General features: G+C 30.2%; 1 protein-coding gene across 2 annotated transcripts; it reads right to left on the bottom strand.

Annotated features, from left to right (window-relative positions):
- Nucleotides 1-1,751: 1,751 nt before the first annotated feature.
- Nucleotides 1,752-6,373, bottom strand: LOG2 (RING/U-box superfamily protein). Of its 2 annotated transcripts, none has more exons than XM_068637465.2 (3): nt 5,502-6,373; nt 2,671-3,172; nt 1,752-2,118 (listed from the first exon to the last, which is right to left on the bottom strand). In XM_068637465.2, the coding sequence occupies exons 1-3, from the start codon at nt 5,933-5,935 to the stop codon at nt 2,002-2,004; spliced, it is 1,053 nt and encodes a 350-aa protein (XP_068493566.1). In that variant the 5' UTR covers nt 5,936-6,373; the 3' UTR covers nt 1,752-2,001. The 2 variants fall into 2 exon arrangements, with proteins under 2 accessions (XP_068493566.1, XP_090160775.1); XM_090304649.1 differs by lacking the exon at nt 5,502-6,373 and adding an exon at nt 5,025-5,111.
- Nucleotides 6,374-13,130: the final 6,757 nt, after the last annotated feature.

The following is a 13,130-nucleotide window of genomic DNA, read 5'->3' as shown; positions in this document are numbered from 1 at the left end:
TTGACAACAAAATAAAAATAAATGCAATTCTTTGATCAACTCGTTTCTGGAGAAGTTTTGAAGAGAGAAAGTACGAGTTGACTAATGAGTTGAAGGAATTATAAGAGAAAAAATGAGTTGATCGATAGGTTTTCTAAAGAGAGAAAAAATGAGTTGACTAAGAGTTAGAAAGAATTATAGGAGAAAAACATGAGTTCATTGGTAAGTTTGTGATAAAAATAAAATTATAGAAGGAAAACATTAGTTGATTGATAAGTTTGTGGACGAAAGTAACAATCATGTCTCGAAAAAATCAAAATAAAAATATTTTAAACAATATAACAATTTTTTATATGGAATCAATTGAAATTATCTACATTTGTATACTTAAATTATGTCTTATTATCAATTGAAGTTATTTATAATTATTGTTATTGCTAATAATAATATCAAGAAAAGATAGCAAAAAATGATGTTCAGAGAGTGAAGATGGTAAAGATGAAATTATGAGCAGCAGGAAACAGTGCATGGATATTATTATTTACAAGGGTCTTAGAAGCAATGGTGTTTATGTTCATCAATGGTGGATACCAAATCGCATAAATGGCCTCAGAAGTCATATGTACAGTGTTTAAAGTTCCAAAATGCTTTATAAATGACCTTACTTTATCATTCTCCTCTGCAAATAAAGTGTGTGCTGCTTGGTTTTTCTTTTCTTTTTACAAGTTTTAAGTATTGATGACAAGTTAAATTTGTCTGGATCAAACTTATAACTACGAATTTCAAGATGAAGGAACCGATTCAACGATGGAACTTTAATTGAACCGTTGCATACTTGATTCATCTGAGGTGGTAAACATCCTCGTAATCTGTAATTGTGTGTCTGTTTTGGCTTTTGGTGTTTAGCTAATCAGTAATGTCATGTGACAAAGTAATGTTATATTCTCTTGCTGATTTGCTTTGATATATTTCTATAAAGAAAACATTACACAGGAGTATCATTTTCTATTTTAAACAAATAAGGTCAGTAAGAAAAACGTTACAGAAACATTTAAAACTATTCATCTGACAAACGATGTGCATATGCTTATTGTTGGGTCATGCAACGCATGCGAAGTAATTTAACGAGTGCTCAACCAATTGTTAAGGAAAACATGTGCAGACTTACCCTCAAAAATCCTTAGAGACATTAAAAAATTAGTGTCCAACGTGTTATCCAATACTTAGAATAAAAGTAATTGAGGTGAATGATGGGTTTGAGGATATGAGCTATTCAATAATCATTTCCCTGACAAAGGTATGGATTAAAAAGTGGCTCATAAGACCTTTGGCCGAAACAAGAAAAATCCTACCAGAAAAGAAAAAAGTGGTTGAGAAAGTTAAATACCATTATTGTGCCAACCTGAAAACATGGCCTGATACATGGGCAATGCAACATAAACCTATATTTCCTCGTGTTCTTGTGGAAACCGTAATGAACTTCAACTACTGGCCAAATGGTCAATTGCATAAAAGCAGTATTCAAAATGTAGCAACTCAAACTGCTTCATCTCATCACATCATTCATACATATTGGTCCCTTATCCTTAGAAGGGCTTTTTTTACGTGCACAAAGATTAGATTCACACTAATTGATAAAGCTAGGGTGTCAAGTTGCTGAGTTATTGTTAACTACAAGAAATGTTTTGCAACTGGCCTAACGTTGGATGAAGTTATGAGCAATTTTGACCAAAATAAGAAAGATGTAATCCAAAGAGAAGAGGAGAATCTAATTAAGTTTAGAAGATAAAAGCACTTAAAAATTAGGAGTAAAACCAAACCAACATGGTGGAGGCATTGTCTTATACAATAATACAAGTCAGGTGCAATGCCAGCCTGTTGCAGATGTCAAACATAATGTCATATGCATAAATACCAATTTCTATACTTTTGGGATTATTAGGGAAACCTGATAAAATAAGTGAAAGTATTAACTATAACATTTGGACTGTACAGGAAGCTGGTGTCACTAACATTGTATCTTCATTCCTCAGGTTCAGGCCCCACTTTGATCTCCAAAAGCCTCTCAACTGGTTGTCTGCAGATTGGACATCTATTTGTTTGGAACCTCAAAACCTTTGCACATCCGCTACACATACACTACAAGGAAACAAATCCAAAACCAATCAACACTTAAAATGGAGCAAAGATAATAATCAGTGTTAGCTAAGAATGATAACTTATTAGTGACAGAGTAACATGTTAATATAAATTATTTTGAGGAAATAATCATTTATGAGGGTGTGCCTTGGTGCAACTGTAAAGGTGCATGTTGGTGACCAATTGGGCATGGATAAGAATTTGGAAACAACCTCTTTGCATATGCAAGGATAAGACTGCTTACAATACCCTTCTCCATACCTTTGCATAGCAAGAAGTCTTTGGACACCAAGGTACATAAGTTTTTAATAATTTATTTTATAGTAGTTGTTTCATGAAGCTGAAGAAACTAAGCGATTGTTGTTCAAAAATAAGTTGAACCAGAATACACAAGAAATGAAAAATAATGACAAAAGAATCTGCTCATCAATGAAAGCCAGCAGCATATATATTCTATCACTTTCTACTCACAGTGGCAATGGTTATCATCAGAGGATCATTCAGTCAACCAATTAAACATAAATTTTAAGAAAAAAGTAAAACGATAAATACCATGTGGCGACATGGAAGGACAGTTGTGTCACGAGGCTCTGACAAACATATAACACACTCTTTTCCTGGGTCATTCCCATCCAAGTCACTCTCCACTGAATTTCCAATACCATATATTTCCTGCAGTTCATACCTCACTTCATTTACCCATAAGATCTGCTTAACAACCTTCACCTGAAACTCTCCTTTCTCCTTCTCAAACACTGCTTGAGTTATCTGAGAGTTTGTGTTACCAGATGATGGAGTTTCATTTGATTTTGATTCATCAGGGTTGACAGAGGATGCATCTGCTTTAATTGCAACGGGATAGACATCATTGTCCCCCACATTCAATAACTCGGACTCCTCAAATATTGAAAAATCAATACCAGTTCCAGGTGGCTGTTTAAACTTCTGCCCAAGACCTTGCTGGAAATTTACAGTCAGGGATGGAAAAACGTCTTCCTTCATTGGGATTAGGATGCAACCTTCGCCTTCTTTTGCAAAGAAAAGTATTGTGATGCTGTTATGGAGGTAAAAGGAAACAAAACATTTAGTTCAAACAAATAAAAGAACTATCCCACAAATATTCATATTCATAGCTTTAACCGGCACACAAAATGACAATTTTAATCTTAAACAGCACTAACTATTGTATGCATAATTAAACTGGATGTGCATTAAGTCAACCCAAGGTAGTTGAAGGTGAGAGACATCTTAGGTTTTAATGCCTTAGAGGCAAGAAACACCAAAAAACACACATCTTACTAAACAAAGACATGAATATCTGAAAAAGAAAATAGTAAAATATTTGACCATTTTGCATTGTTTATCCATATGAATAAGCTACTTAAGCCTAACATTTCAGTAAAAGTAAAAGATTACCTTGTCAGATATGCAAAACCTTAAGCTGTTTGCTGCTAAGGGTCCAAAAGTCTAACAACCAGTTATCCTTTTAACATTATGACTATATTGCCCTGCTTAGCATCATATAAGTATTTCAAAGACTATTTTAATGACATTTAAAACGGCACTCCTAAAGTGCAAAGGAAGCATTAACCCTTTCTAATGCCTTGCACCGCCTTAGGTCCACCTTGACGACACTGAGTCAATCGCATTTCATGTATTGGTATTGCTTACAAAATGATACATAAAATGGGGAAGCAACAAGTACTTACAATACTGAGTAATTTATTGCCTTCAAAAGTGCTAAAAATTTAATTTAGTTATGCAGCTTTGCCAAAATTGAAATTGCACAAGTAAAACAAGCATTGAAACCAACCATCTAGGTAATAAAAAAGTAGGCATTATATCCATGTATCTTGCCGTAGAAATATTTGTCCTTTTTTTAATTGCTACTAACATTGACCATGAAGTAGACGGAAATAGCACCAGAGTCCAATTTCAAATATTCTATTTCCAAAAATATAAGGTTAGTTATCTAAATCCAAGTAGATAAAATAGATTAATTCTACTTAAAAAAGACCTTGACTTTCTCATATGAGGGGGCCATGCACTCAAGGAGAATAACTAGTGATGATACAGAAAATTACTTAACATTTAATTCTACAAAATTAAATGTCATTTCACTAGGAATGTAACCAATCCCCCACAAAACAAAATAAAAAAAATGAAAATGCACCATAACATCCAATAATTTAATTGAAATAGCAACCTCAGTTTGTCCTTTCACACCGCATAAAACCAACAGAAAACCTCAAACAGTCAAACTATTAGAGTTACCACTTTCTTCTCTAATATGGTTTCCTTCCATTCTTAGCAATCAGTTATTGTAAATAAAACTACAGTTAAACTGACACAAGTAAAAGGCACTCCCGGAATGGTGATTTGAAAGTAATAAGAACCATTAGCACAAGCACATCAGGAAACTAAAAATGATCTACAAGCCGCTGTTCAGTAACAAATAACATCAGCTTTCAAACTGACTGATGTGTACTGAGCTAACTACCTCATTTACCATTAATATGTACAGAGAAACTTCACTGTCGATTGCTAAAACATAACAACACCCCACACAAAATAGAATAAGTCATTTACCCCTCTAAAAAAGGAATAGGATAAAAAAGGCACTCTTGAAAATCTCAATAGACATTCCCAAATAATGCAAACTTGGTGGCAAGTATCTAGTGTGTGACCAGATCAACAGCCAGAATATATCAAATGGGGGAAAAATCATGTTGATTATGAAATGATAAATGAAGACACTCTGACAAGCTGGAAGTCTTTAGCAGCAATTGACTTTTCTTTCAATCAGGTTCACCAGATTGTTAAAGAAATTTAACCATATAAACACACAGAGATGCTTGTCAGTGATTCACAAAATAGACACAGAACAATAAATATAGCTATTCTACCTACGGTAAAGCCAATGAGCCATATAAACTCCAAAATATCGACTTATATCGCATATACATCTGCTTGTACCTATACTTCTCATCTGCACAACATTACTTATCTGCAGCTTTGCACTCCCTATAGTCATGCACCCCTTTGTCACCCCCTAAAGTCATGCACCCCTTTGTCACCCCCTAAAATCATGCACCCCTTTGTCACCTTTCCAAGCTAGCTAGGGTAGCATGTTTTGCTCCTTTTACTTATCAGAATCCAAATAAGCAAATTGAGCAAAACAATTAAACCAAGCATACAGCAACAAGCTTATTAACACCCCATCAAGAAAAAAAAAACAAGCACAGAATCACAGCAACAACCTCAAAAACCTTGCATCTGACACATTATGACCATTCACACGACACCACACACCAATTAAATAACCACAGACACGATCACCTCATTACAGCACAAACATTAAATACAAGGAAAAGCGGTGTTACCTCCCAGAAACGGTGGCATCAAACGTAAACGTCACGAGGAAACGGCCAGGATTCTCTTCATCAGGCTCAATCCTTAGCGTCTCCTTCTTGATGTTGACATCGTTTTTTATAGTAACGGCCTTTTGGTGCTCCACATACGGCGCCGGCGCTGCCGGAGCCGCCGGGCACCTCCCCCACATCGGGTCCACCGACGGACGGTGGTGGTGGTCGTAAGGAGCCGGCAAAGGCGCCGGCATGGTAGTCGGCGGCGGGTAGTATCCAGGGTAGTTGTGATACGGCGTGGCGGCAGGAGGGTACACGAACCGGTTCGCCGTGACTTCCGGCAGAGGCATCACCGGCGGATGAGGAGGAGGCGGCGGGTGAATCCGCCTCCCGCTGCCGCTGCCGCCGTGTCTCCGACGGCTGTTGGAGCCGCTGCTTCCTATGTTGCCCATGAAAAAAAAAAGTTACGAAATTCACCCAGCAAAGATTTCTTGAAATTTTTGTATTATATCATCTGGGGTGCTGATATTTTTCTGAGAAGGCGAGAAAAATGAAAACTTGGAAGCTTTGGTGAGAAGAAAAGTGGGGTTGTTATTTTAGTTGCGGTGGTTCAAAGAGTAGTAGGAGACAGTGACAGAGAAAACCGGTGATGAATGGAAAGTGATTAGAGAATGCAATGAAAAAGAATAGGAAAGAAATGGAAAAAAAGAGAATAAAAGAAAATGAAAAGAAAGAGAGAGTAATGGGATTGCGTAAAGCTCCACCGAGCAAGAGGAACACCATTGATGAAGGGATGGGATGTGAAGGTTTTGTTGCTAAAGTGACCCACTTTTTTTTTCTGCTTTTGTTTGCTTTCTCATTTTTCTAATATAATAATATAATGGAAGGCTATGGTGTGAGAGTTTTCTGATTCTTTTTATAGATTTACGAATTCATTATTTTGGCTTTAATAGAAATCATACTTAGAACAAAAAATATATATGGACAACCTTGTTCTAATATTTAATTTTTTTCTTTATCTAAAATTATATTTTTTTTATGAAATAAGAAAAATATAATTTTTTATATAATAACAAAAATATTCTTTTTTATATCACATTAATCTATCAGTACTTCTATGGCCTAAAATAATGGATTATATTATTAAATAACCAATTATAATTCTATAATATAATAATAATAACAATAAAAATAATAATATTTATATGATAATAATAATTAAAATTATAAAATTATAATAATATTTATAAGTATAGGATGAAAAATATTTTAATCACGTACAAATAATTAATCATATTTTATTTTAAATTAATTTTAATAAAAAATAAAATTATAATCTTACAAAATTAATAAAAAATAGTCAATTACTTTCATAAACATTTTATTCATTCTCTTTCTCTTAATACAATCTCAAATCTATTATTTTTCATCTCTGAAACTACTCATTTTCTCATTTCAAAACAAAGCCTTGGTGAGTAATGGTTTAATAAGTTTTGAAATGGGTTCACGAGAAAGTGGAAATAAGTAAAGGGAAGTTTGAATGGTGTAGAACCATTTGATATCCCACTGGATCCAATCAACAAACCTAACAGAAACATTACATTAAGTTACGTAAGAAAGAAGAGAATACATGTGTTTGTATTATTAGGTGTTTGTTTCACTTGCTTTATGTTTTTTTTAATGTTAAATTGCCTATTTTTGTTATCACAGAAGAGACAAAGTGCCTAAAGAGAATAACTGTGTCTTTATTTCAGAGTTTAGTCTTTCAAAAACTCTTCTTTCAACTCAGAGATAGCATCAAGATTTGGTGCTTGTAAAAAGTGTAGTGTGAATGTGTTATTTATATTTGTTCTAACACTCTTTTTAACAATAAAAAGGTATGTATGGGCTTTTGTTAATCTCTTGGTTTAACTTAGTTTTCAATTGATTAACAATAAAAATACTTAAACTAATAATATAGCAGATAAAAAAATATTAATGTTTAATTCTAAAACTTGCACAAAAATATAAACGGGTCGGTGCAAGTTGAACTTGTTTTTATTTAAAATGTTATAAGTATATTGATGATAATTTGGAATATAGTACCAAACTCCTTTATTTGATTCACTTGATGTAGATAGCTCAAAAACTCATACATCCTGCGTCTCTACCATGAAAAAAATTTATTATAATTAAGATCGTAGCATGAGAATCAAATTTTGATAGAATGTTTTCATAAATTATTAGATGTTTTTTACATACATGATTTATATTTGTAATTCTATAGGAAAAGTGACTTTAAATTATATATGAGATTACGTAAATAATTATTATTGGTTTCAATTCTTTTTTTATATTTTAATATTCACTCTACTTTTTTTAGTTCTTTAACGTTTAATCGAGAATAAATTTATAAAAGATTTTTAGACGATTAAGTAAGTACTATGGATAAAAAAAGTGTATTATAAAATTGATAAAAGCGTACATTACTCCATTGTAGATGGTTTATTTATAGCATTTAATAATGAGTCAACTAATTGATGGACTATATGTGATATATATGTATAAAATCAGTGTTAGTTGATTTCTTGGAGTGTGACCCTGATTTATAGGGAGTTAAGTTTGGAGGATATCTTCAATGAATCAGCATTTCTCAGAGTGTTACCCAGATTTGATGGGGTGTGATCCTTATTTATAGGATGTTTACTTACTTGTCATTTAGTATAGTTGTGCTCTTAATGTAGGTAACGGATCAGTACGATAGTTATATAGGTACCTATAAATTTGAGATCCATAAAAATTTATAGTTATTTTAATTTTACCAGCACACACAAAACAACACTACATTGCTTTATCATTTCAATTATATTTGTACCTACATTACCCCTTGGTGAAGATAATTGACTGGATATTTCTCAAGTCATGTGATCAACATGACTCTCAAAGACTCAATGAATGTCCCTTTACATAGTATGATTAATATGATTATAATATGAAATGTTATCCTAATTCCGAGACTAATCCAATAATTTACCCTAATCTAAATTCAATATTGGAGGTTCACTATTGTACTGGTCGGTGTCGAATGAGCCACGTCACTCGACTTTGGTGTCAAACGAGCCACATCACTCGGCTTTGGTGTTGAACGAGCCACGTAATTCGGTTTCAATGACCGACCGATTGAAAGTATATTTAAAGTGCAGTTGTAATAAATAACAATTAAGGCACTTGTAGAAACTCCTTACGAATCAAGGTCACATCCCATCAAATCTAGGTAATGTCCCGAGAAATCGGGGTAACTTCCTAGAAATCAGCTAACACTGATACATGTTAGATTTCGACCCATCAGACATATGACCCATAACTGAATGTTATAAATACGCTATTTACAGTGGAGTAAGGTACTTTTTTTATCAGTTTCACTATACACTCTTAACACAAAGTACTTATTTGATTGTCAGAGTACCTTTTGCAGACTAACTCCCGACCAAATACTGAAGAATTAAAAAAAATGAGTCTTGAAGACTTAAAGAATAGAAGAACAAGAATGCGACCTAGCGACAAACAACACAATAATTATTACAACTAATCTCATATACTACTTACACACATTTTATTTATACAAATACAACTATAATGTACACCAACCAAAACAAAACAAAAATGAAATCTCAAACAACATCATTAGTTACTTATAAGGACGAGAAGAACACTTTCTACACACAAGAACAATATATTTTAAAGTGGTTTAAGTTAATGGTAAAAGATTGTGTAAATCAGAATGTAATGTCCTTCATTGTTGAATTTTGCATTACTTTTTGTTTGTTTATTGTGAAAATGTGGGGAGGAGAAGATTGGAGGGAGTGGGCTACACGTGTCTTCCAGTAGAAAGAAGAAGATGCATAAGTTAAATAATATAAGAGACAAGTAGTTGTGCTCCATACACATAACCACCAAATCATTTCTTCATGTAATCTCTTTTTTTCTCCTGATTAATATTTTTCTTTTTAAATCCAAAATGAACTCATCGCAATGTTATTTTTTTAAATGAACTCATTTATTATAGCAGTTGGGAATTCGATTTTCTGAAAAGCAGAATTTTTAACTGGTTTTTTCATCCCAAAGTAGAAAATTCATTAGAATTCAAACGACAATGATTTTCTATTCTTTAACTGATTTTCAATATTAACTATTTGGAATATTAAAAATGTTAAGATTAATTTTTTTCAATATTAACTGATTTTTTTACCCTAATTTCGTAATATCGGAAATTTATTGGAATTCGATCGGTGGTGATTTTCTATTTTCATTCAGAAAAAGGAAAAGAATAAAAAATAAAAATACAAGAAAATAAAATTTATATCTGAGAATAAAAATTTAAAATAAATAATTTAAAATATTAATATTAGTTTTTTATTGATTTAAGAGAAAGAATAAAAAAAAATTGAAGAGTGAACAAATTTTAATTTTATAATCCACTACAAGAAAGTTATTAAACAACAAATAATTTAAAAATAAAAAATAATTAATTATTATATTAACTAAGTTAAATATTATCTTATAAACTAAAAAATTATTAATATTTAACTTAATTAATATAATAATTAATTATTTATTGTTTTTAAAATTAATTGTTATTTAATAATAATTTTAGTGTATAATTTGGAATTAATTTTTTTATTTTAGTTTTTTGAAAATAAAATATATAATTTTAATTTTTGACTTTTGCATTAAAAAATAATATAATGGTTTAAATTAAGTAAATGTTATTTTGGGTGGTGTAAAATAAGTTAAATAAATTTTTATGAAATATGTTAAATATTTATAGAGAAGAAGCACAACATGTTTAATTTGTTCTCAAAACTAAATATGTTAAGTGATAATATTATTGGAAATAGCATATAAATTTGATATAAACGAAAAATATGTGGAAAGACACACATTACAATTTAATTAAGTGGAATTTGAAAGATATTAATATTTTCGCACATTAATTATAGATGTTAGAATCTTAATTAGAATGTGTCAAGTTCTTTTCCTCGTACACACTTTGAACAAGGAGTTCAACGTACATATTTTAATATCACATGTCTAAACGACCGTGTTCTAATTTTTACCATCTTCTAACCTTCTTTTTATGTTATTTTTCCCATCATGTCCACAAAGGATGGCTTAAACTCAACCCAACTTTCATTCTCAGTTCTAACTACAACACATTAAAAAAAGTTACCTGATTTTAATGTAAGAATAAATTATTATTTTTAATTTAAAGACAGTTTGATCCAATTTGTTTTAATTAAATTAAATGAATTAATTTTTAGTTTATTACTTATTGTGCTAGTACTGTTTAAAATGTTTTTAACATATGGACTTATTTTATTTTATTTATTTATGAATATATTATTATATCTATCGACTATAGTTTGTTGTATTAAATGGGTTATGTTACAATGTCGAAAGAAAAGAAAATCATTACAAATTTTAAAAAAATAAATCTTGCAAACATTCACAAAATATAATTTCACTCATCTCGGCTGAACTGAAATAACCTTTAAAAACATTAAGACTCTGTCTGGATCGAGGAGAAGATTTGTGAGGAGGGAAGAGAGTGAATTTGTGAGGATTAGAGAGGATGTGTGAGGATATGTGAGGTTGTTTGGATTGATGCATGATAAAGTGGATTTGAGAGAATGATTTATTGTAAGTTTACAAATTTATCCTTGTTATTAAATTTTTTTCAATAATGAATTATGATTTTTTTTTGGGTTTGAATTAATTAAATGTTTTTAATATGTAATATCCATAATTATTTATATTTTTTAATAAAAAAAATAAAAAATATAATAGAAAATATTTTTGTGTTAAATTGAAATAAATTTATTAAATACATTAAAATAAATTTATTAAATACATTAAAATTTATGAAAATAATATTCATTATTATATTCGTTTGTTACTATATATATTTGTTGATATTATAATTTTATTTTTTTATTTTCATTATTTATAATTATATATTGTTATTAATGGTATAATTAAATATTTTTTAAATTATAAATAATAAATAAATTTATATAATATTTAATTTTGTATATTGTAATAAAATACATGCACAACGATATTTTGGTAAAATACAATAATTCTACATAATCCTCACAAATCTCTTCATTTTGTGAAGAATAAAAAAAATACATCCACACTCTCCGTCATCCACTCTCCCACCCTCAAAACCCTTAAAACAAACACAAAAAAATATCCTCTCCCTAAAAAATAGTTTAAACCTACATTGTAGGATAAGTCATTTCAATAATATAAATAATAAGAAAATAATTCCTAACAGAGACAAAATAATCTCAACTTACATCGATAAAAAATAATCTAATGTTGATAAAAAATCTTGACTAATATTAGAAAATAATTTTATCAATTTTAAAAATATTAATTAATATTGGTTAAAAAACTGGTCCCACCTACATTTTAATTAACATTAGGTGAAAACAATTTCAACTAATAACAATTAAGAATAATACTTTATGTAAAAAAATATATGTTACAAAACTATTATCACATCCTACTAATATATTGTGTTTGTTTTTATGTATGTGGTGAAATTGATGTGAAATTATGAATAATCTTCTTATATTTTTTTTCAATATTAGAGAAGTGTAATGAAGTTAACAACCACACGTATCATCATCAATTCACAATCCACTTTCATAGAGAATTTTTACTTTTCTTCAATCAATCCACACCACGCCATCATCAACATTGTCTTCTTTGGATTCGTTAGTAAAATTATCAAATTGTTTCTGAATTTGAAAATCACAACAATATTTACTCTCTTCATATAGGAGTACAAATATCTTTTAAGTACAAATATTTTAGTGAGGGATTGTGACTTTACTTGCTTTAAAATAAAAAATTATACTCAAAATTTTAAAAAAATTAAAATGGATGACTCGTTGCAATAGACATTTCTTTCGGACATTCTATCAAATGCTTATATCAAACTGTCAAGTCTAAGATATTCATACTAGACTCTTTGTATACATTCTTCTTCATTACACTTGATATTATTGAGGGGATTTCTTTAGTTGAGTTTTGACAAACGAGTCATGTCTACTTCATGTAATCACTAGGTCGTTTAGTCCGACCGTCTACTATGACTAAAAATACAAGATCATGAGTAAAAATAATTAAGGTACAAATAAATCAAATTAGTTGAATTTTATTTAAAACATCAAATTTATTCATAATTTTAGTCTATGCCTAAAGCTTTTAAGTGAGTAAAATTATGATCATCACATCTCAACTATGTTAGCACTTCATACATTAACAATCATATATTCCCTGATGATAATTTTATTAAGGAATAAAAAATTTAAAATAAGCAAGGATATAAAGAAGGATGAAGGACCAAACCAAAACTTAAGTAATCATAATACCATTTTTCTAAAACATCACCTTATAACTTGAACAAATCACAAATACTTTTTAGGGAGATTTAATTCTCTTCGAAAAAAATATCACATCTACGTAAAGTATATGAGTATGCATAATTTACCTTTAATCGTCATAGGAGTAATTTTACCATTGTGAACCATTTTTAAAATACCTCTTCTCAATTTTTCTTTTGCAAAACAAAAAAGAAAAGGAAAAAGATGATCA

Source organism: Phaseolus vulgaris, chromosome 7 (genome assembly GCF_051622355.1).
Source record: "Phaseolus vulgaris cultivar YP4 chromosome 7, ASM5162235v1, whole genome shotgun sequence".
In the NCBI taxonomy this organism is placed as follows: Eukaryota; Viridiplantae; Streptophyta; class Magnoliopsida; order Fabales; family Fabaceae; genus Phaseolus; species Phaseolus vulgaris.
This window is presented reverse-complemented; position numbering and strand designations above follow the sequence as displayed.

Excerpts from the sequence above, each read along its gene's own strand:
- LOG2 (XM_068637465.2), bottom strand. The coding sequence starts at position 5,935 with ATGGGCAACATAGGAAGCAGCGGCTCCAACAGCCGTCGGAGACACGGC. Across the intron at positions 3,173-5,501 it reads GATGCCACCGTTTCTGGGAG|CATCACAATACTTTTCTTTG; the intron begins GTAACACCGCTT and ends CCTCCATAACAG. Across the intron at positions 2,119-2,670 it reads TCCTTCCATGTCGCCACATG|TGTATGTGTAGCGGATGTGC; the intron begins GTATTTATCGTT and ends GTTTCCTTGTAG.